The 25,716-nt window shown below is 42.5% G+C and overlaps 1 protein-coding gene across 4 annotated transcripts in view; it reads left to right on the forward strand.

Moving 5' to 3' along the window:
* ANO10 (anoctamin 10) overlaps positions 1–25,511 on the forward strand; it is a 135,090-nt gene extending 109,579 nt beyond the window's left edge. For all 4 annotated transcript variants that reach the window (XM_068236235.1, XM_068236238.1, XM_068236237.1 and 1 more), the window contains 2 exons: positions 14,828–14,947; positions 18,551–25,511. In XM_068236235.1, the coding sequence (XP_068092336.1) occupies positions 14,828–14,947; positions 18,551–18,625 (195 nt within the window). In that variant the 3' untranslated portion in view covers positions 18,626–25,511. The remainder of the gene's footprint in view (positions 1–14,827; positions 14,948–18,550) is intronic.
* The last annotated feature ends 205 nt before the right edge of the window (positions 25,512–25,716 follow it).

The raw sequence follows: 25,716 nt of genomic DNA on the forward strand, positions 1-25,716 counted from the left end.
GTTTAAATCCAGACTGAAAACCCACCTGTTCAGTCTGGCATTTGCAGAAATATAACTTTTGTTGTGTGAATACTTCATCCTACTAATTACTGAATTTGAGAGAGCCTAAGCGCTTTGAGTCCTATGGGAGAAAAGCGCTATAGAAATGTTATTGTATTGTATTATTGTATTATGGCCTGAAATGTCTAGCCGATATCAGTGGTATGACTACAATTCATGGGACACTCCAGCAAAACTTTGCTACCCCCAATGTTCACACCCCTTCCCTTCAGAAAAGTATTGAGCTGAAATGGGGCCCTAGTCTAGAAAGCAGTTTTTGTCAACCATTGATGATCACCTGGCTTGTTTAGCAAGATTAAGTGAGAGGTAGCCTCAACCAAGGCCCCTAGACTCTCTCCAGGCCTTAGGCAACTGCCCAGGATTGCCTTGTGCATGATCTGGCTGTGATTCCCCTGCCTCTCCTTGGTGCACTTCACAGCCTTGGGGCCCATCTCACAAGGGTCATAAAACTATTGTGGCCATCATCATCTTCACACCCATTACAAGTGTAGCCACAAAAACGCCTGATCTGAGGAAGGGAAGACTGGTAGATGAGGCCCCCACAGCTCTAGGCCCCCTATCATTGCAGGGGCTTCTCCCCTCTAGTTATGCCTCTGTGATAGCTCCCTGTCCAATTGGAATTTTGTCTGATATTGGTGTATTCTTACCATACACGGCAATCCCAGTTTTGGTAAAGTTCAGTAGAAATCTATTGAGCGTCAATTGAACTTCAAGCGTTGTATCGTTCAATGCAGTGCAATGCTATGAACCATCGATCCCCCATCGCACAGAGATTTTCCATCCTGACGATCAGATTTTCAGTCACTAATGTGCACAAAATCAATCAATCAGATATCTTGGGGCAATAGGTTACTGAACGAATTGATAAAAATGCTCAAATCTGCCAAACATCGATCAGAAAAATTGATGCGTGTATGGGCAGCCAAAGTAAGCATTGTTCCTCCTGGGGTAGCTACTTATCACAGCTATCAGGCGCTCCAGCAGGAATGTCCCTCTGAAGTCTGTGACTGCTGTTTGTGTACGGGCACCACTGCACTCACCCAGTGTTAACCTGCTCACAAAGTATACATTTTACTCACAAAATAAAAACACAAAAACTATAACAGTTCACCTTTCGTTGCTGTCATTTACAGGGGACACTCGAAAAATTTGCATATCGTGCAAAAGTCCATTCATTTCAGTAATTCAACTTAAAAGGTGAAACTAATATAGGAAATAGGACCACTTTCCAGGTGTTTTGGATTACCGGTAATTACGGTAGTTGATTAGCGTCTGATATTTTGAGACTAGAATATTGAACATTTTTACAATATTTTAACCTGAGATTTTGGTGTTCTCATAAGCTGTAAGCCATAATCAGCAAAATTAGAACAAATAAAGGCTTGACATATCTCGCTTTGCATGTAATGAGTCTATTTCATATACCAGTTTCACCTTTTAAGTGGAATTACTGAAATAAGTGGACTTTTGCACAATATTATCATTTTTTGAGATTCACCTGTACATGCATGTCTTTTTTTTTTTTTTTTAATACTTCTATGTGGCTGGACATGCGTAACAGAACTGCACTGAATTTACCACCAAACAGAAACTGGCTTATGGCAGAAATGCATGGATTTCATCTCTCCCTTGCAAACAAACTGACTGCTGCTCTGCAGATCTGATCTTGGAAGACCGCTCCATAATCAAAATGACAAATACATTGAACTACAGGTAGTCCTCGGTTAACAAACGAGATGGGGACTGTAGGTTCGTTCTTAACCTGAATCCGTTCTTAAGTCGGAACGCTGTGCTAGCCTTGTCCCCTTTGCCTCCTTTGTGCCCTCATTTGGCTCCAGTGTCCCCCTTTGTGCCTCTCTTGTCTTCCCCTGAGCCTGATTGTCCCCTTCAGTGCCTTTGTTCTCCCTCTGTGCTCGTTGTCTGCCCTCTGTGCACCTCTATGTCTCAACCTCTGTTTGTACTCCCTCTGTTTGTTCCCCTGTGCCACCATTTGTACACTCTGTGCCTCTGTACCCCCCCCCCCCCCCCCTCTGCCTCCATTTGTACCCCCTATGCCATTTTTTGCCATCTGTGCTTCTGTACCCCCCCCCCCCCCCGTGCCATTTTGTACCATCTGTGCCTCTGTACCCCCCCCCCCCCCCGTGCCATTTTGTACCATCTGTGCCTCTGTAATCCCCTGTGCCTCCGTTTGTACCCCCCAGTGCCTCTTTCCCTTCGCTCTCCCTATGGACTCACCTTCCAGCCCGAGTCCAACGCTGTCTGTCCTCCGCTCTCTGCCTTCCAATAGCCGCGTACAGCACCGCTAGATGCAGCATGGCACCGCTTCCTGTATGTCACGTGACATACAGGAACCTGTATGTCACATGACATACAGGAAGCAAATGGGTGCTGCATCTAGCGGTGCTGTACGTGGCTATTGGGAGCAGGAGGCAGAGAGCAAACAGACAGCGCTGGACTCTGTTCGGAGGGGAGTCCAACACTGCTGGTGCTGCTGCGGGGACATACGCCGGCACTCGGGAAGTTTGAAGCCATTTCTTCAAACTTCCCCCATGCGGAAATGACGTCATCGCGACGGGATTTGGCCGTTCGTATCGGCTGGTCGGGCGTTTGTAATCAGAGGACTACCTGTATGTCAAATCTGGTGTTCAAAGTTACAGAAATAACAAACCAATGACAGTCCTGGTTTTCTATCGAGCTTCCGGAGTTCTATGGCCAGTTGTTTTTGTTCTACAATTTTAAATAGGAAGAAGAGTTTCTTTAGTTTTAATAAATGGTAACTAAACACAAAAATCTCAATCCCATGAAAAATAATTTAAACATTGTCACTTATAAATGTGTAAGGTATGGAATGGTGTAAATCTGGTTTAGGGCCTTTTTCCACTACACAGCTGAATCGCAAAATCGGAAATCGCTAGTGATTTTTAAATCGCTAGGGTTGCTACTTTATCATAGAAATCATGAGAAGTATTTTCCACCATAGTGATTCGCTGTCTGGAGCAATGTTGATGTTAAGAGGGATAATGCAATGCGAATGAAAAATATCAATCGCATAACAAAGTTAATTAAAAATTGCAATCGCTGGCGTTTGTGATTTGCGATTGCTTGTGGAAAAGGGCCCTTATGCCTTATATGTACCTGGAATGTTACAGCCGGCATTCACTATTGTGGAGAGCAACTTGCAACACTAATATTGTAGCTGGCAGTTTACAGTAAAATATCAATAGAAGATATCAGTTTACACTAAATATCAGTATACGATACAAATTGTACAAAAGCAGGAATGCTTTTAAAAGTATTAAATAGCAGTCTTGCTGTATCTGTGATTCCAAAATAAAAACCCTTGGACTTTTATACCTCTGAGTGTGCGGACTTCATCCTATTTTTGGTTCCGTTCCTGCTGCTTGGTTTCCAGCACCTCTTCCCTGGTTGGAGGTAGAGCTTTCTTCCTTTGTATATCGCTTTTAAAAGTATTGATATAAATAGGGTTTTGTTTTGTTTTTTAAATTGTGGGTTTTGTTTTGTTTTCTACTTAGAGCACTTCCAATACACAAAAATAGCTATAAATAGAAGCATGAAATTTGTTTGAAGTTACATAAAAGGCTTGTTCACACTGCAGACGTTTTCGGCTTTTTTTTTAAATCTTAAAATCGCCCACCAAACGCTTGTGGAATGAATGTCTATGAGAAGGTTCATATCAGCGTGGGTCGTGCGCTGTCCGTTCAATAAAGCGGTGCGTGGACCATTTTTGAGGCGATTCCGCCTCAATGGAAAGTATAGGAGAAACGCAAAACTGTTACCAAATCCTTTTTTTGTAGCAATTGCGTTCACGTTTTTAAGACTAAATACATTATATTCTTTTCTGGGTCAAAGAGTTCACTTCCTGACTTGCGTCAGGGAGTGAATTACAAAACCGCTCAGGAAAAACGCTTAGAAAACCGCTAAGCACAAAAACGAATCGCCCAACCAAACGCGGGGAATCGGGGAAAAAAAGGTGCCTCAAAAACAGCTTAACGCGGACGGGCACGCGAGCTGAACGCAATGTGAACAAGGCCAAAGGCAAGATTGGCTTGATTGGCGCTGTAAGCACACACACAAGGATCCTTTTTCAATTCACTTTTTTCCCTAAGGCCCCTTTTACACTTAATCAGTTAGTGTGCGTTAGTACGCGTTGGTACGCGTTAGTACGCGGTTTTTCCATAGCAGTGCATTGTGACAAAGATTTCAATTAAAACGCGTTAAGTGTGAAAGGTGCCATAGGAAAACATGGGCATTACTTTGAAAATCAGTTTTCTTTCAGTTTTAACTGAGAGCAACTGAATAAGTGTAAAAGGACCCTAAGTTTTCTCTTAAGAGATCACTTTTCATCCTCTTCTATCTTTGGCTAACTTGCTAGCACCTTTACCTTGCAGTGCTAGAAGTTCAATCTTCTGCCAGGATCCTGTATTCATGAAGCATGTGTTTAATTTTGTGAGGGTTTTCTCTATGCACTCTCTCCTTCCACATCCCAAAAACTTAGCAATATTATTATTATTTATTGGATTTATATAGCACCAACATATTACGCAGCGCTGTGCAATAAATACGATTACAGACAATGTTATCAGATGACACAATACGGGTAATAAGCAATAAGGTAGATACACCATGTCAGATCATACACTGGAGTAGTAGTCCCAATAATACAAGTTCACGTTATTCTGTGGGTAGAATGCAATGGCAGGGGTCCCCAAACTTTTTCAGTCATGGCCGGGTCAACAAACTTCAGACTGCGGGGGTGCTGGAACATACATAAAATGATGTTGAAAAACATTACATTGAATCTACGTATTGATTCCCCCCAATCATGCCTGGAGGAGAACTCCCAGCAGCAGCCATTCAGTCATGTGGCGCCCGAAGAACGTCTTTGTGCACCAGACACAAGCATGCCCAGGTGACAACCTGCCATCCAGTAGGGCAGCAGTGTCACCTGATGCAGAATTGGAAGCCAGCGAATGACTGCTCGCTGTAGTTTCTGGATGGGTGGTGTCAGCACTGCTATCCTATATGCGGGCTGAGGATATTTAAAGGTGCAGTGGGCTACATCTATAAGTTACCGTATATACTCGCATATAAACCGAATTTTTCAGCACAAAATATTTGCTGAAAAGTCCCCCCTTCAGCTTATATGCGAGGCAGCAGTCAGTACCTCCCCATATCTCTGTGCCCCCATGCCCCCGAGTGCGGTAGTGAGCCGATTACGCTGTCCCGATCTGTGCAGCATTGCAGGCACAGCCGCTTTGTTGATTTCACTCCCTGCCGGAAACTTTCAATTGTTTCTTAATTGCTGCATCCCCACAGCCAGGCTGTGCTGTGCTATGTGTCTGGACCCGTGTTGTGTGACAGGCGGCTGAACACTGATTATGCTCAGATCTGTATACGCTATGCTTGCAGCTCACTACAATGTCAGAAGCACTCGTAGTGAGCTGCAAGCACAGCCGTATACATCTCCGAGCATAATCAGTGTTCAGCCGCTTATTACACAACACAAGTCCCGACGTAACAGCACACAGCCTTGCTGCGAGGAATGTAGCAATAAAGAAACTAGTTTCCCGGCTGCAGGGGGAGGGAGGGGAGGAGAGCGAGTGAAGGATACGAGCACATACCAAAAGGATCGTCTACACTTCATCTCCCTGCATGCTTTGCTGTGTTCTGCACATGTGCGGTAGGACACAAGAGTTCTGGATGGAAGAAAGTGAAGTGCAGATGGAGATGTAATGTAAAGAGGAGATAAAGGATGGATGTAAGTGATTTATGGGAGAAGTTACATTCTTTGAAGTTCCAGGGGAGGAAATTAGTGCCCTGGTGAGTCCAGTTTAACAGATAATCCTTTGTTTATTTTTTGTTTGTCTAATTAGTCATTTAGGAGACTCACAATTAAATGCACTGCTAAGCTTGCTGGTGTCTGCAGAACATCCATTTACATTGCTGAATATTTCTAATGGCCCATACTCACGAGGGACTTTTGTCGCCTCAACACGCGGCGCGCGCGTGTTGCGGCGACAGGTCGCCCGTGAGTATGGGCCGTCGCACGCGCGCGCGCCCCCGAACTGTCGCCCGTCGCTATGTCGCCATGCGATTGAAACTTTCAATCGCATGGCGACAGTCGCCGCTGCCCCCCCGCCGCAACTGTCGCTAGCCCGCGTGAGTACGCGGACTAGCGACAGCAACCTCCATTGAGGTTCACAGACCTTCCGGTGAGCTTCCGGCGGGGGGAGGAGGAACGTCAGCGACAGCTTCCGCCTTGCCGCTGGTCCCTCTTCCGCATGTGTACGCGGAGGGACCTGGCGAGAAGCTGTCGCCCACACGCTCACGTGTGCTGGCGACAGGCGAGTTTTGCAGCCCGTGAGTACGGGCCTTAAAGCAAAGTTCTGAGGGGCACTGACAATTAGCAGACATCTGGCTATGGGGAGGGGGGCTGCTTCATGCTGAGGGTCAGCTGCATGACATAATGGCCCGTACTCACGGGCTGCAAATGTTGCCTGTCGCCAGCACACGTGAGCGTGTGGGCGACAGGCCGGCGACAGCTTCTCGCCAGGTCCCTCCGCGTACACACGCGGAAGAGGGACCAGCGGCGAGGCGGAAGCTGTCGCCGACGTTCCTCCTCCCCCCGCCGGAAGCTCCATTTGATACAATGGAGGTTGCTGTCGCTAGTCCGTGTACTCACGCGGACTAGCGACAGTTGCGGGGGAGGTGCGGCGGCGACTGTCGCCATGCGATTGAAACTTTCAATCGCATGGCGACATAAGCGGCGGGCGACAGTTCGGGGTGCGCGCGCGTGCGGCGGCCCATACTCACGGGCGACCTGTCGCCGCAACACGCGCGCGCCGCGTGTTGAGGCGACACAAGTCCCTCGTGAGTATGGGCCATTAGGCTCATACATGTTTTAAATAATTGTTATTTATTATGCTTATTAATTCATGATTGTTTTGGGCAGTAGTTTAAGAACAACTGATGTACAGACATTCTATTCACCTCCATGTTTGGAAGGCAGTGCTGTTTGTGTGCATCTGGCCATTTATACTGGATACTGGGAGGCCTCATACTGGGTGCACGACTTACTATTTATACTGTAGAGGGGGCTATACTGAGGGGGGGGGGCTTATTTGCGAGTCAATCACTTTTTCCTGATTTTTCAGGGAAAAGTGGGTACCTCGGCTTATATGCGAGTATATACGGTATACATTTTGTGTGTGGGGGCCAGTGAAAAAGCCTCGGGAGGGGGGGGGGTACATTCGGCCCGTGGGCCGTAGTTTGAGGACCACTGCTCTAGAGGGGAGGGGGTTGTGACACAAAAGGACACATTTAGCAGTGAGTTCTGTATGGTATTAGCCTTATACTAAGTTATGTACATTGAACCATGATTATTATTTTTATTATAAATATTGTACAGTGAACGCATAAGCAGCAAGCTGGTTGTATTGGACGCCTCTTTGCTGTGCATAATGAAACTAACTGCATAGCCGCCATAAATGTAACTAATGACCCATTGACAATCTGCCAGCATCTTACAGGGTGGTTTATGATGGATTGCAGTTAGGCTGTAAAACCATCTTCAACCCTACCAGGATATGTGAAAACGCCATGTTAATTTGGTTGATAATAAAACACCATCACATCTATTAGCAGCCAGAACCTAGTAGCTCAAAGGGACATTACTATTGATTTGATTTAAATTTCATATATTTTATTAGATATTTGCACAGTAAAGGGAGATATCGGTGTAATCCCTTTATAGAGGGCTAAATAAAATAAGCCTATAAATCTCAAGGACAAATAAAAAATTAACTAAACTAAACAACCCATGATAGTCACATAACAGTGATCCGTGACATACTAGAGAAAGCTATGATGTATGCATAGTGTGCAAAGGTAAATGAATCTCATGGTCTATACAAATATAACTCTACACAATAAAGTAATTCTTAGCGGTCTAAAAAAAAAAAATCACCAAAAATCTGAATACATGTGGAAATTGTATTACACGGCGTTGTACCTAGCAAATTGCACATACTGTGTTCTGCGATTAGATTAGATTTTTGTTTAACATTTTCAGTGATAAGTCTGTCAGTGGATGTCTTCTCTTGTTCACTGTAGATGGCAGTGCTGCCATTTATATAAGGTAGATGAATTAACTATTTTCCTGACCACATTGAGTGTAGGGCCCTGGGTTCAGTACTGATGACTGTGCCTAGGAATGAGCAGGTACTGGGGGATATGATGGGTGTTGAATGGCTAAGCAGGGAATTTGAGTGTCTGGTACCTGTTGGTAATTTGGGCTCCCCCACAGACTGCAGTGTTAATTGCGGTTAGAGCGGCACCCAATGGATACTTTTGTACACAGGAGGCACCTATTATGTAGCCAAACTCTGGCTAACAGCTTTGTTAGGACTCAGTGACTCATGGAGTTTGGCTGCTCTTTAGCAAACTCCAGATAATGGTGAAGATAGTGGCAGCGATACATTAGATTGGCTACCAGAGGGGTTTACTGTAAGTGGTTCAAGTTGCCAAAATCCTGATCCCTGGTATAGGGAGTCAGAAAGCAATGCACAGAGTTTGGTTACTTCAAAGCAGGGGCGTAACAATAGACCCTGCAAGGGATGCAGCTGCAGGGGGGCCCAGAAGCCACAGGGGGCCCCATCCTGGCAGACTGACAACTAAGGGCATGGAGAGAAAAAAACTTTCTGCTCTTTGCTCAGTTGTTCTAATGACTGCATCTGCTCAGCCACTGATAAGGAATCATACAAAGTTTTGCAGACCAAGATTTATAGACAGTCCCTATACAGTTTGCAGCATGGTCTTGTGTACAGCCTGTTCTACCTCCAGCTTTTCCACCCCTCCCCAAGTGCTGTGTACTGTAGTAATGCTGGAGGAGTCTGGACACGGAGAAAAGGCGGGAGGGGGCCCCATCCAAAGTTTCGCAGGGAGGCCCCGTGAGTTCTAGTTACGCCCCTGCTTCAAAGCTAAACTTTATCAGTGGGGGTAAGTGAAAGGGTGCCTAGGGTTCGGCATTCAAATTGGTGGACACATTTTTTTTATTGCAAGCTTTGAAAGGTGCTGTCTGTGGCTTTCCTATAATGATCCTGCTATTCTGCCTGCCTGCCAGATCCTTAATGAACAATTGAGGTGAGAGGGATATGGAAGCTGCCGTATTTATTTCCTTTTAAACAATGCAGTTTAAAGAGTTCAGTTGGCAGACACAAGACTTTTCTCACCGCATATAGAGGTTTTGATACTGGAAATTGAACTCGAAAAAGACAGAAAGCATTGCACAATGCAGGGCAGCCGATCCACTGTTTCTAATATAGCAGAGAAGAGATCAGGAGTTTTTGTTGTCAATCATAAGAGGGTTTATGTAAAGATGAATGTTGCCATAGGCACAAAGCAGGAGCGAGGATATGGTTTATTTCCCAAAAAATCTCTTCTTACCTTGCATTGTGCAATGCTTTCTGTCTTTTTGGAGTTCAATTTTCAGTATCAAATATCCTATATGCGGTGAGAAAAGTCTTGTGTATGCCAACTGAACTCTTTAGAAAACCGATTGAGCATCAAATATTATAAACATGTTTAACCACTTAGGCCTCCAGGACAGTATATCTACACCCACTAAAAACTTCACCTAAGCCTCAGAGGCGTAGATGTATGCACCACCACCGCAATTGGCGTTGTGCACACCTGTGCTTGTTCCCGCTGCCCGTTAGCCTGGAGATCAATGAATGGGAACGCAGTTCTCATTCCTCAATCTAAGTCTCCGTAGCAATGATCGCCAGCAATCACTCAGGAAAAAAAGTTACACGTCCACGCTTCACTTCCTGTACTTCTATAGTACGCTTTGAAAATAAATGACTGAGGACATCTTGTGGCCATATAGTACAACTACATCTACATAAATTTGTCTTACTAAAAAGACCCACAATTACATTTAAAATTAACTCCTTCCCTCCCACACTCTCCCATAGTACCCCCAAAAATATTTTGCATTAAAAAAATAGAAAAAAATACATAGTTACCTTAGGAGCTGAACTTTTTTAGTATGTATGTCAAAAGGATGTTACGGTTATTTTTAAAATTATGGGCTTGTAAATATTGATGGACACAAAACCGAAAAAAATCACCTTTTTTTCCAAATAAAATATTGTCGCCATATATTGTGATAGGGATATAATTTCAACAGTGAGCAAATGAGCAAATACAATATGTGGGTTTTAATTATGGTAGCATGTATTTTTAAAACTGAGAAATGCATTTAGAATAAAATAATTCTTAGTATAATGTACCACTCAAAGAAAGCCTAATTGGTGATGGAAAAAACAAGATATAGATAATTTGCTGTGATAAGTAGTGATTGTTATTGGCAAATGAATGGGAAGATCGCTTAAATGTGAAAATTACTCAGATGCATAAGGTGAAAATACACTGAAGGCTGAAGTGGTTAAAGAGGAATTGTAGTGACCATAACATAGTGACTACAATTGCTTATTGTTTACTATGTTCATTTATAGATTAGTCAGGTCTATAAATATTGGGACCTCGACACAATTCTAACATTTTTGGCTCTATACACAACCACAATACATTTGAAATGAAACGAACATGATATGCTTTAACTACAGACTGTTAGCTTTAATTTGAGGGTATTTACATCCAAATTGGGCGAAAGGTGTAGGAATTATAAAAGTTTTCATATGTGCTTAACTCTCGTTAAGGGACCAAAAGTAATGGGACAAAATAATAATCATAACTCAAACTTTCACTTTGTAATACTTGGTTGCAATCCTTTGCAGTCAGCATGAAGTCTGGAACGGATAGACATCACCAGACACTGGGTTTCATCCCTGGTCATGCTCTGCCAGGCCTCTACTTCAATTGTCTTCAGTTCCTGCTGGTTCTTGGGGCATTTTCCCTTCAGTTTTGTCTTCACCAAGGGAAATGCATGCTCAATTGGATTCAGGTCAGGTGATAGACTTGGCCATTACATAACATTCCTCTTCTTTCCCTTCAAAAACTGTTTGGAAGGCACTTCACAGTGCAGCTGCACAATGACCCAAAGCATACTGCAAAAGCAACCAAAGACTTTTTGAAGGGAAAGAAGTGGAATTTTATGCAATGGCCAAATCTATCACCTGACCTGAATCCAATTGAGCATGCATTTCACTTGCTGAAGATAAAACTGAAGGATAATGCCCCAAGAAGTAGCAGGAACTGAAGACCGGTGCAGTAGTGGCCTGGCAGAGCATCACCAGGGATGAAACCCAGCTTCTGGTGAGGTCTATGCGTTATGGACCTGATTGAATTTAGTCAGGGTTTGCTCGTTGTAAAATCTATCCTCTTCCTGATTTACATTCTGAAATTTATCACTGCACTAGTGGTGACATCTTTAGATTGCCAGGTGATCTGTACGGAATGTTTGTTGGATACTGAGAGTTCTATGCACAGAGGGAGATATTGCTTGCTTGGCAGTTGGAAAAAGACAGTATTTCCCACAATGCAACAAGTTTCACAGACAGCAATCTGTCAGAATCAGAATCACTTTTATTCGCCAAGTATGACAGGAGTCAAACTCAGAATTATTTGTGGTTCACATGGCATAGACCAGCACAGAAAAGAACAAGCACAGAAAAGAAAATCGAACAGGATAACACAAAATAGGCAAATTAAAGTCCAAAAGTTAGTTCAGTTCAGTACAGTTCCAGCCAGGCTGCGGTGACTCCAGTCCACGTAAAGTCTGCATATAGTCCAAAAGTTAGCACAGCTCCGTTCCAGCCAGGCTGTGGTGTCTAACCGACCCGGGTGCAGTGCGGGTGAGCTGCAGAGAGGGGGTGCTACGCCATTAATTTAACAGCAGAATTGCTTGGGGGAAGGAGTTGTTCCTGCGCCTGGTGGTTTTGGATGGGATAGTTCTATAGCGGTGACCCGACGGGAGGAGCTCAAAGTAGCGGCTGCCAGGGTGGGAGGGGTCGCGAGAGATCCTGGTGGCCCTCGACTTCATCCTAGCAGAGTAGAGCAGATCGAAGGGTGGCAGCGGAGATCCGATGATCTTCTCCGCCTCAGAGATGACTCTCTGCAGTTTATACTTGTTGCTGGCCGACGCACTAGAGTACCAGACATTGGCCTCAATTCACTAAGATCATGCTGGAGATAAGGCAAGAGAAAACTTACCTCCACTAGTAAGAGAGTTATCTTCTCTTCATTCCTTACATTACCTCTTCTGTAGTTAATTTACCTCCTCTGTAGTTATTTTCACATGCAGTTAATGAACAGCATGTCTTTAATTCTGGAGTTATTTTAAGGATTTAAGAGTTAACTTAAAGACAGAAGAGCTAACTTTAGGTTTGCCTGAGGTAAAATGTTTCCTGAATACTACATGCCTTATCACCATGGTAACAACTCTAGAAAAGTTATTAAAGACAGGAGGTAAGCTTAGTGAATTGAGGAGCAAATGATGGATTCAGTGGTTGCGGTGTAGAAGCTTCTCAGCAGCTCCTACAGCATGCCAAATTTTTTTCAGTTGGCGCAGGAAGAACAGCCTCTGCTGTGTTTTTTTTTTTTTTTTTTTTTTTTCTGAATTCTGGTGGAGTTTTTCCCCCATTTCAGGTCGTTTGTGAGCGTTGTGCCAAGGAATCGAACGGACGGTACTCTCGAGACTCCGGTTCTGCCTATGTGGACTGGTGGGATAGGAGGGGGATGCCTCCTGAAATCTACAACCAGTTCGACTGTCTTAGCTGCGTTAAGTACTATGTTGTTATCCCTGCACCAGTTGCAGATTCTCTCAACCTCGCTGCGGTACTCGTGCTCTCCGTTGCTGTCGATTAGGCCAATGATGGTAGTGTCATCCGCAAATTTGATGACCTTCACAGAGCCGGCAGTGGAGGTACAGTTGTTAGTGTACAAGGAGAACAGGAGTGGAGACAGTACACATCCTTGTGGGGCATGGTCATGTCATCACTCTATGGAAGGGGTTTCACCACAATATATTCCCCAATGACACAGACTCCCCAATGATTTATTCGAGAAAAGGTAAAGATTTCTTATGGGAGAGTGGGTATCAGCTACTGATTGGGATGAAGTTCAATCCTTGGTTACAGTTCCTATTTAACTCAATGAGATTGCATTTCACTGTTTTTAATCATCTCTGGACTTGCCATTTCAACAAAATCTGTTAATACCAGAAATATTTGACAGCAAGTTTTGTGTTGTATAACCACAATTCCTGAGCCGGGAGGTTTTCAATTACTTGAATTTTTCATGATGTGTGTTAGTTTCTGCTTGTTAATCAAATGTTGAGCTGTGCAGTATAGATTGGCGTTTGCAGCCTCGGTGACATGTAATAGCTATGAGACGTCTGGCCTCAGGCTCTAGAAACTGCTGGGCAAAGAACCAATCGTTTTTTAAGGGAAATTATTTTTCAGTTCTCCTGCAGCTTAATACACACTTAAAAGCTCAGACTGTCATCTCAAACTCATGCCGATATTTCTCATGCTCCGGATCACCTTTTGTTCTGCAAGTTTGATTTCACATTTAAGATTCAGAAGAAAACCTTAACAAATTCAGAAGTGTATTGAATTCTGAACATAATATGCTGTCGTTGGGCGTCTGAGTTCAGTGAAACAGCAGCAGGCAGTTTAACAAATGGCCCCTGGACCTCAAATATGAAGAAATACAATATAACTGTAGATCTTTCTATCCTAAGAAATTACATGTTTTTTTCTTATAACTATATAAAATGAGATTAAAACCTTTTTTGACTGGTAACTTCAGCTGTGCCATTGCATTGAATTGCAAATTATTATTTTCTTTCAAGAAAAGCTGAACTTTTAATCAGGTACAAGCAGGTGTAAATGTTACAGCCAGATCTCGAAGTTGGCCATCCAATATGCAAAACAGCTGAGTAATGGCAGCTAATGCTAAAAGCGTTTACTTCTTTCGGACTTTGGCCGGCCAGAACGTGATCTGAGAAGAGTCGGCGAGTCAAGTCCTGGAAAGATGCTTTCGTGGAGCGCAGGAGCAAACCACCTCACAGCGGCGGTGTCTGCATTACTCCATCTCCGGCTTCTCCCCCCTGTCCCCTTTGTCCTCTTACATCGGTGTCCATGTAGGAAATATATTGGGCAGACCTTGTGCCTGCACTATCTCCCTCCCTGCTGCGTGTGTGTTTGGCTTTTATTGTTTCAGCAGCGAATACCAGCAACACAGGCTGCAATAAAAGCAGCACACACATGTACACACACACACAGCAGGGAGGGAGAGAGTGCAGGCAGCCTACCTGGAGACAGACATGAGAGGAGGGTGCAGTGTGCAAGGGGCAGGGAGTGGAGCCGGGGAATACCGATGCCACCGCTGTAACTTGTGATTTCTCTTTCTCCGGGACTTGGCCAGCCAGATCCTGTCATTTCACCTTCTGGACAGCCAAAGTCAGACAATGTCAGTGAAACACGATTTGTTTTTCCTATTGGTGATAGTAGCCGGCCCCTTTGCATATTGGCCGGCCAGATCCCAAAGTGGCAAGAGACTCTGTTTTAAAGTAACATTATGCCAGAGCCACTGCAAAGTTCTGCTAATGTTTAAACATGGGGATTGCCAAATGCTCTGGGTAGAGGGTTAGATCTTATGATTGCATTATGAAGGCCAGTTGTACTTACTTACCACTGCATGTGTAAGTGTCAGTAGTAACAATTCAACATCTACTATAAAAGGTTGAGGTACACTATAACTATTTTATTTATTTTTGCAGCATGCATTATTGGCTTTGAAGTGTATCTTGGCCTTTGTGATCCCTGATGAGCCACATGATATCCGGGTAAAGTTGGCTCGGCTGGAATTTGAGTCCTTGGAAGCTCTTAAAGAGAAACAGGTGAGAGAAACCACATTGTACGTATATAATGTGATGAAGAACAGAGGCGCCAAAAGATTAAAAGCCGTTATTAAAAAGTTTAAAAAATGCTTAGGAGGCAGTGGTGGACTTTGCAGTGGCTCTGGCAGCAGGACGGGAACACCGTGGCACTTTGCCGCATCAGCACCTCTTTCCCTTCTGTGTCTGTGTCCTCTCGCTGTCTCTTTGTCCGGTCTGTGCATCTGTCCCCTCGGTCCCTCTGTCCTTTCTGTGTCTTTGTCCCTTCCGTCCCTCTCTGTTCCCTCTGTGCCCCTGTCCCCCCTCTGCCTCTGCCCTGTACCCCTTTCTCCCAGCAGCAACAGTAGTGGATTCACCTTCCAGCCCAAGTCCAGCACTGTCCATCTAGCCACTTCACCTCTTGCTCCCTCTAGTGTTCAGCACTGCTATCTGTATGACCTATAACACAGGTGTCGAACTCCAGGCCTGGAGGGCCAGATCCATGCCAGTGTTTAGGATGGACTGAAAAAGAGAGAAATTTGTTCTACCTGATGGACCACACCTTTCCTGATTGAAACCCATCAATTAATTTGAGCTGTGTCAAAAATGTGTGAGGACTTCGGCCCTCGTAGGACCGGTTTGACATCCCTGACCTATAACATACAGGAAGCATGCTGTGCACAAGAGGTGGCAGAGAGAGGAGGACAGACAGTGCTGGACTCGTTTGGAGGCGAGTCCAAAACTGCTGCTGCTGCGGGGGACATGCACGGGACTTCAGGGAAGTTTGAAGCTGCTTCTTCAAACTTTCCTCATGCGGAAATTATCATCATGACAAGATCGGGTTGTTCTCAAGTTAGGCATTCATAAGTCACCAGGTACATCTTTTTCATTGAGTGCTTTTGCAAATAATAAAGGGAATACTGAGAATCCCCCATGAGGAGGTGGACTAGTCCAAAAACTAACTACAAGTGACAGGGGAAAAAAAAGTAATTTTGTAGTAGGCCGGAACGATTTTAGGAAAAAATTGAATCAAGTAATTTCTGTCCAAAATCACAATTTCGATTTGATTCATGATTTATTTCAAATCAAGCTTAGTTCCCCCTCTTAGACAGTCTTTATTATAAATGCTGGAAAATATCAATCAAAATACTGGCTAGCATTCCGAGTAAATTCCCTTTTGATATCCAATTGCTGAAATGGGATCAGGAATTTTAGAAATTGCATACATGTGTTAGCTAGCTTTCTTATTAGATTATTGATCTGATCACTCGCTGGAATAGGATCAGAAGTGAAAAATGCACAGTGTGCTCCAGGCTTTACTACGTAAAACCCACTTAAGAATATAATGGCCTCCATTCACTAAGATTATGCTGGAGATAATAAGGCAAGAGAAAACTTACCACCACGCATCGATCTTGCCTTATTAAGGTGTAGAGATGAGTTTTCTCAGTGAGAGAGTTACCGTATCACTTCAGTCCTTACGTTACCACCTCTGTAGTTATTTTCACATGCAGCATTTAAAGCCCGTCTTTAAATTTAGAATTCTGGATTAAAGAGTTAACTTTAGTGATCGCTCCTTAACTTAACCTCCCTGGCGGTCTATTAAAACCGCCAGGGGGCAGCGCAGCACTTTAATTTTTTTAATTTTTAGGGGGGGCGGCGGGTAGCAGTGAATCGGAGCAGCAGCGATCGTAAAGTACACGCAGGCGCAGCTATCAAAGTGCTAGCTGCATGTAACAAAAAAAAATTGTACAAATCGTCCCACCAGGGCCTGAGAAATCCTCCGCTGCGGCTTATCCCGAGCTCAGCTCGGACTTACCGCCGGGGAGGTTAAAGACAGAAGAGTTAACTTTAGGTTTGCCTGAGGTAAAATGTTTCCTGAATACTACATGCCTTATCACCATGGTGATAACTCTAGAAACGTTATTAATGACAAGAGATAAGCTTAGTGAATTGAGGCCATTGTGTACAAACTAAATTGGTAACCAGCTTCTACTTTTTATGTGTGGTATACATGATTCAATATTCTATCAGATTGATGGTCAAATCGATTATTCCCAACAGGTCCAATCAGATTTCCGATCGTTTCTTGTATAGAAGTGATCAGAAAATCGATCAGAAAAACTATTGGAAATCAGATCGGACCTATCGGAAATTATTGATTTGACCGTCAATCTGATAGAAAGTTGCATCGTGTGTATCAGGCATTACAAAAGAATTGAAAAAAAGTTCAACAGCAGCACAATGACAACTGGCAGGGTGAACAATCAGTGAGCAGCATGGGATTAGTGTGATTAGTGTCGCGTCGCCCCCCCCCCCCCCCTCCAGAAGTACTCTAGAAAAAGTCACAGTAAAAGCGAGGCATGGGTAGCAGATGCAAGGCATGGATGAGCCACTTTACAGGATAGTAGTCTGTAGTGACACAGAGGGGATGTTCTCCAGCATTAGATGCATACATCTCGCAGTGCTCCGGAAACACAGGCAGAGCTGCTCTCCTGGGGGAGTCCGAGGAATAATCTCACTATGAGGAGAAGGACAGGAGAGCCCATACTGACGAGACACACTACGGGGGGAGGAGGACATAAAGGAAAGTGAAGGGGAAAGAGCTGCTGCGTGACCTGCCTTCGCCCACGCAGGCTCCAGTCTGCACCAATTCCTCCAGCAATTTCTTCTAATCGGGGCTCCAAGTGGAGGATGTGACGTTTGTGCTCCATACACAGAAGCTCAGACGCCATCTAGTGGGCGAGGCTGATGTGAGAATGCTACATGCCATAGGGATCGGAACTTACTGGAGGAGGGTGCAGGGCCCCGGAAGTGGAGGAGGAGGAGGCCGGGAGCAGAGTAGGTGAGCACCGCTGCAAAACCGCTACTTGGACGTTCTAAAGATCGTCTTGGGCCTGACCACGATTTTCGGTTTAAAACCGAAAATCGTTCATACCTGATTTGTAGTGCATTTTACTCTAGGATAAACGTACCTTTTTAGATGTATTTTAAATTTTACAAAATCCTTTAAGGACAATGTACAACACATTTCCAATAATTTACCTTTTGATACTTTTTTATTTCTTTTTTTATATACTTTTGATACTTTTTTTTATTGTAATAGAATATATACAGCAAAAGTCTGTTTTAAAGAGAAACTCCGACCAAGAATTTAACTTTATCCCAATCAGTAGCTGATACCCCCTTTTACATGAGAAATATAATGATTTTCACAAACAGACCATCAGGGGGCGCTGTATGACTGATTTTGTGCTGAAACCCCTCCCACAAGAGGCTCTGGTACCGTACGGTACTCTGGGCAAACTGCCACAATGTAACAATGTTCACAGACAGGAAATGGCTGTTTATAGCTGTCTCTAACAGCCAAAACAGCTAGGAGCAGCTATATAACCTGCCCACAGTAAAAATGTCACCATCTAATAAATGTCAGAATGTGAATCTGGGAGAGGAAAGATTTTACAATGGGCAAACACTGCCTAAATCATTTATACATAATTATGGTAAAAATGAAGCACTTTTTTTATTACATCATTTTCACTGGAGTTCCTCTTTAATGCAACCAGTGATCTCATTGAAATAACTGATCACCCATTCTAACTGGTGCTGCTTATTCTTGTTTTCCAGCAATTGAAGCTGTCCCATGAGTCACTAAGTGAAGATGGTTTTGAAAAAGAAAAGCCCTTTCCCAGTGGAAATTAGATAAGGAAAAGGATAAGGAAGACATTTGCACTTGGTATCTTCTTGCAATGACTATCCCCTGCTGCTTAAACTAAAGCATCACTGGCTTCTCAGGATGAAATGAGTTACTGTGTACTCTACTTTTATTATCCCGCTTTGTGTGATTGAACTGGTGCCTACATAGTGTGACTCCTATCTTCTGTATGGTTACTTGGGTACGATTTGGACCTGGATGAGGGAGAGATAATATATTGGTTGATTGGTGTTCATTCATGTCAGTCTCAGTCCTGTCTTGTCTGTGGACTGATGTTTACATATTAGGATTTTTTTTTATTTTATGTTTTATTATACTGTATCTTTCAAGTTTACATCTTTAGCTTTGCTTTTGGCTAATATATATATATATATATATTTTTAGAGAGGCATTTAATACACTACAACCTTTATCCACTAAGTACTAAGGAACAACCATTTATCAGGAAAAGTTGAAGTATTTTTCAGCACACAGTAGCTGACATTTGAAGACTGTTGCATAATCTGAAGAGTGGAGTAAAGCCGGTCATACCAAGCAGTATTTTACATCCAATTAGTTTGATATTCTCAAGTAGAATAATACCAATTAAGGTGAAAGTTGTCATGAAAATGTCAGTTAAATTCACCTTGTTATCAAATTCTGTTAATGTCTATATGGCAAGATAGGGTTTTTTTTTTTTTTTTTTACCCTTTTAAAGTGTACTGGTATACAGTATATTTATGTGCAATTCTGCAGTCAGTTCTGTGAAATCTAGGGCAGCTCACTGCAATTTTGTACTCAGCAGTTGGGTTAAAGGGACTCAGTGCACCTTTTATGGGTAAAGTCATGCTATGACCCCTCTGGAGGAGCCTCTTGCAATGACCATGCGTGTCACTTGCTCTTCCTGCTTCATTCAGTGATGCACTTCTCTAACAGATAAGACAGGGGTGACCTGGAAGTTATAACATAGCCAAGATGGCAGCCGCAATTTTTAAATTGAATTGAAATTGAACGAAAACGGTTTGGTGTAGAGTGGTGGTTCAGGCATCAAATGAAAGAGGAGAGCACAAGCTACAGAGAGGAATGCATCTTTAAGTACTTTGCAGTACTGGTCGGACTCTCTTTAAAGGCATGCCCATGAGAGGTGCTCGGAGTCCCTTTAAAAGGTACCTGAAGTGAAATGAGATAAACACATGTATGTACAGTTCCAACACTACATAGAACTAGCCTGTGTTCCTTTTTGATTTCTCACTGTGAGGGCTCTAAATGATAGTTCCTGTGCAGTTGGATAGTGTAACTCACTCCTAATTGATTTCCGTTGCACAACTATGTGTGGCTGAGAATAACACATTTTAATGCAAGGGACAGATGACAAGTTCAATAGTTCTGTATATATCTGTACAGGAGCTGAATAACATTGAAAAGCAACCCTCATGTACCTGAGACGGTCAAAACTTTAAAGGAAGCGTGTAGGCTTTAAATACGAAATAAAACTATGGGATTCCAGGAAAAGTCCTATTTAGTAGTAGGACTAGTGAAACCATTGTTTATCTCATCAGTTTATATTCACTTCAAGTTTGCTTTAACTCTAGCAATAGCTACAGCTTCTGATTTCCAAAAAAAGTCTATGAAGAAACAATGCTTGTATTACATTTTTGTTAGTGCAGAGCAATATTATATAAAGCTGTTGTTATTCTCTTACAGTAATAGTTATTTTGTGTGACATGTTTTGTTGTTTAGCCTTGTTGCATGTTTTCTTATTTTTGTTACATACAGCTACAGGGTCGCAGAGTTCTGCACTATACTTGCCCAAGAGCAAACTGCAATATGGGCCTTTATTAATAACTTTTCTCCTGAGGTTTTTTTTCTCCATCTCATCTACAAAATAGTTTTTCAGTATGCAACAATTGAAAAAAGTACTAAAATTGAGTAACAAAGTGGAAAATGTATTTATTCATTGAATTGCTTGCTATGACCTTAGAAATAATTTTATTGATAAGGCATGTGAACATGTCCTGCAAGAAAACTCAGTAGAAACGTACATTTAATAGGGGCCATGGAGAGTTGAGATGCACTATTTTGCTGAGTAGATCAAACTTTTTTTTTTTACCACAAGCATCTTTTTCAGGTATGGTGTAATACCTAGTTGCTTGTCATGGCTCATATGCTGTCCCATTGACACTGTGCGTGTATAGTGAGCATCTGAGAGTCTTCAGAGTCATCTGCTCCATCAATTTTGGTCATAAGAAAAAGTGGGTAGTGGCCCTGTCAAAGGCTGATCACTTTGCCAACCCACCATTAGCGCCTATTACCAGTACAGTCCTTTCATGTTTTCATTTTAAAAGGACTCTAGCTGCAGATATTGTCACCTCACAGCAAGGTGTGAATGATATCTCCCTTCCCGATCACTGGGTTTCATTGTCAATAAAGCAGATGTAATTTCTATATTATTCCATGCATGCAGAGAGGCTTCAGCTCCCTTCTCTGTTAATAAATTAAAGTTATTATTTCACACTAACTTTTTACATGTTGTTACAAAGTAATCTTTTAACATGCTTATAAAAAAATGTTAAATTACTGAAAATGTGCTGTATGTAATGCTTAACCTAAATTCAAGGCAATATTCATGTTCCTGTGAGGAAAAATAGTGTGTACTCACCTCCTTCAAGGCCCTCAGTGGTTGTAGCTTTCTTGATGTCTCTGTCCCATGTTGCTTACACCTTCTTGCATTCTGTTTTGTTAGTGGAGAGAATGAGGTAGCAGCATCTGTTTCAAATGATACTTCATTCAATTCATGCAAAGTATCATGATGTCAATTAAAAGTAATTGTAGTGTAATATTGACACTGTGATGATGCAAGGAGCTAGCAGCAGTGTGTGACACATTGGGACTGCTACTATAAAGAGAAGGTGAGTATATGCTATTCTGACCCCTGAGAGGTACTTTTATGATAGAAGGTGCACTTTTGTTTTGAACAACATTTTAGTAAGATGGCTTTTTGGTCATTTGTAGCCCCTTACACACTCCAATGAGTTTCTGTTTCACCATGAGCTTGCTGGGTAGTCTGTATCTATGAGATTGGTTTTGGTAAATGTTAGGACTAGGGAGGAAAAAGACAGCCACAAATTATTTATTATTTCACAACCTAATCGACCCTTACATGAACACACAATGAGTTATATTAACATCTTAATCCTTCTAAAAACAGATTGTGTTTTGTGACTGTCAAAATACTCCTGAACTTCAGCCACCACATCAATAGCAACACACAGAAAGATCAATTGCACAGAAAATTTATTTCGGATTGGTGAACTGGTAAAAATCAATCAGAAACAAATCGGGAGAACAGGAAGGGTAATGCAGCGATCTGAAACTAGGCTAATTTGTGGCAGCCACAACTTACTTGTTGGTAGAAGCTTTGCCATATAAAACCGCATTTCAGCCTTTGCCTTGCCTCGTGTCTACTCCTTGATAGCTGAACACAATTTTTGATCATGTTGGTGTAGAAGTCACCCATGGTGGTCTGAAAATACCCTCAGCATCCCAGTAGACCATTGCCATCATCTCCCTATGATGGGAGAAGAGTGCAGTATGTAAGTGGGAGGGAAACCATGGTGTTTCCACTCCACAGATTACTTTTTCATCTCTGGATCCAGTGTTACAAGTTTACTTTTGATGTCATCTGGATTAAAATTAATTTTTGTCAAGAGCTCCTCACAAATGCTATGAACAATCTCTGAACAAATGCCCAGGCCTGCCTGCTTCTCTGTCACAGCAGCTCATTACCATGTGACACAGGAACAAGTGACCAGGTGGCCACATCACCTCCACCATGCGGTTTACAGGAAAGGATTTGTAAGTAATCTTGTTTGCAAAGGAACATGGAAAAGCCATCAAATATGAAGTAAAATAATTTTCTTAAAGGGAACCTTAACTGAGGATATGGATTTTTTCTTTTAAAATATTACCAGTTGCCTGACTCTCCTGCTGATCCTGTGTGTCCAATACTTTCAGCCACAGCCCCTGAACAAGCATGCAGATCAGGTGCTCTGACTAAAGTCAGACTGGATTAGCTGCATGCTTGTTTCAGGTGTGTTATTCAGCCAATACTGCAGATAAAGAGATCAGCAGGGCTGCCAGGCAACTGGTATTGTTTACAAGGAAAAATCCACATCCCTCTCAGTTTAGGTTCCCTTTAATGTATTAGTGGTAGACTATTATGTGGTTTTGTTTTGCTTTTTTGACATTACATTTTTTGAAATTACAAAATGTTGTAATTTTGAAGCTTGTTTGTAACAAGCCTTAATTACATTTTGATAAAAGGGAAAAGATGCTGCACCTAAGTTGTAACTGCAGCACATGCCTTTATACTATACAGCTAGTTTGCACATGGCGTTCACATCATATGGCATTGTCACTATGTGGTGATAATGTTTTTCTCGTGTCTGCATGGATTTCCTCTGGGTACTTCAGTTTCCTCCCACATCCCCAAAACACACTGATAAACGAATTGGCTTCTGCCCTACAATGGCCCTAGACTGCGATAGACCTATGACTATGGTAGAGATTAGATCAGGAATGGGCAAAATCGGCCCATCAGCTGTTACGGAACTACAAGTCCCACAATGCATTTGCCTTTATGAGTCATGACTGTGGCTGTCAGACTGCTGCAATGCATTGTGGGACTTGTAGTTCCGTAACAGCTGGAGGGCCGAGTTTGCCCATGCCTGGATTAGATTGTGAGGTCCTCTGGGGGCCAGTCAGTGACAAGACAATACACTGTACTTTGTAAAGCACCGCGGTAGATGACATTACTATATTAATACTAAATAATAGTACAGTCAAATCCTCTAGTAGTAAACTTCAAGGGACCTGGCCAAGTAGTTTACTAAATCAGAATTGGTCATACATTGTACATTCATACAGGTGCATGGTCGCTATACTTAACTATAGCCAGAGGTTTACTATAGCAAGATTCTACTTGAATACTTTATTAAGACAAATGCAAAGAAACAACAGCTAAACTGGAGCATTGCCTAAAACATTCAGAACCACTGTGTGCTGCTTGGTTGGAAAAAATACTCCTCTGTTGCTATTCATTTTTTTTTTAACAAATCAGTTTTATTGAATTCGGTAATAATAAAAATACAAACATTTAGGGTCCCCACAACATATGTGGTCCCTTAGACAGTGGCTCCAATTCATCAAGCATTACCTCATTCAGTAATGCTGAAAACAGCTGAGTTTACCAAGCACTTAGGAAAATGTCAATCCATCAAGGCTGTTACCGCATGAAAAGCTGAAATTAACAAGCAGCGAGGTAAATTACCTACTTGTGGGGTAAATACCTCAACACGTCAGTAAATGTCAATTCATGAAGGTTACAGCATGCGGTAAAACACTGTAACATTGTCAATCATTACCGGCAGCTCTCCTCTGTCGGAAACCAGCTTTAAATGCCTTCCATGTCGATATCCTCATGATTGACTGGAGCAGGGAGCCAATAGAAACAGCCCCTGTCTCCTGCAAGTCCCGTTGATCGGACTGGCAGGCTTCTCGGGAGAGACAAACGTTTCTACCCCCAGGCAGTGAGCGGAGAAAACACGGAACAAAACAATCTTTCCCCTGAAGCCCTTTGGCAGTTTAACCCATTAGGTTCCTATTTGAAGATGCAGAGGAACCAATGGGGAAATCACCTAAGCAGGGCATGTTTAAAGTCACCTGGAAGTTAATCTAAGCTGTAGCAATTAAATAAAATGTTAAGACTAATAGACAAATTTAGAGCAAGCGGAGGACGTATAACAAACAGTATAGCAAACATGCACATCTAAAGGGATTTCGGGATGCCTCATTATTGTAATGCTGTTTCTGCATGAAGAACAGCATGTAACAGAGACTGCTGCTGTCACTGAACAGGTTTTTGTCAATGGGTTTCGGTAGATTACCGAACTCCTACCGCACCTGTGAAAATAGCGATGAATTCACAAAAAAAAAGTTTAGAATACTGAATACGGTATTTTCCCGACTTGTTTTTTTTTATCGAACAGCCTTTGATGAATTGAAGCCAGTGTACAAGAAATACAGGAGAAGCAGATAAGGCATCAGTCCAGTGGTTGCCATAGCAAATGAGTAGTAATAACAAACCATTTCAAAGGGCACAAAAATACAGCATTTCCTGTGCCTGAGAATTCCCGGATGGACGTATGACATTTATAAGTCAGAGTGCTGTCTAAAAGCTTAAAACACCTATTCTTTACACCTGCCTTGACTAATCGGCTTCAGTAACTACATCACATAACTTGTGAATCGCATTCTAATAGCTTTAACGGAAACCACTTAATTTAGAGGCCCACTTGTCAGCAGAACAACAGCCGTATCTGGCGGGTTTTTGGTGCAGTCTATATGCATAATGCTTTACCACTGTTATTGATGGAGCACAACAGCTCATTGCTGTACATTTACTGCTGTATGACAATTGTATGGGAAACCACACAAGTCTCTGTTATATGGACAATATGTCTTCCTGTAATCTAAGCTTTTTATCTGATATTTTAAGTCCTTTTCAGCACTTGGATACTTTCTTTATATATGTGCAGCTCTTAGCATTGCGCCATGTACTTCATTTTGACATGTTTATATACTGTAATGTATTGCAAGCTTGGTGTTAGTTCAAGGTGTGTTTTGCCTTATTCGGGGATGGGAAGGGGAATCTCCTAAAGCAGTCTTTAGCTATTATAAATATTACTGCATAATGCTGTACACTGTTTTACAGGGTGTTCATACTGTACTTGTTGGCATAGTTTTGTTAATGAATACTACAAAGTATTTTTATTTACCAGCTTGACTCCTGAAAGGAAATTCCACTTTCAGCAATAAATTGCTATGGATACTTGCCACTGCTGCACGGTTTGTTCTTTTAATTCAATGTTGTCAAAAAATATATATATCTACTTCTGCTACTATTTGCAGCCAGCTGTAAATTTCCAAATCTGATAGTAAGCATGGATTGTACTTTTTTGGCAACCATGGAAACAATACTCTGTAGTACAGACTGCCCAGTTCAGGAGTTTTGCATATGTGATCTAATGAAATTATTGAG

This window comes from Hyperolius riggenbachi, chromosome 5 (assembly GCF_040937935.1).
Source record: "Hyperolius riggenbachi isolate aHypRig1 chromosome 5, aHypRig1.pri, whole genome shotgun sequence".
Taxonomy (NCBI): domain Eukaryota; kingdom Metazoa; phylum Chordata; class Amphibia; order Anura; family Hyperoliidae; genus Hyperolius; species Hyperolius riggenbachi.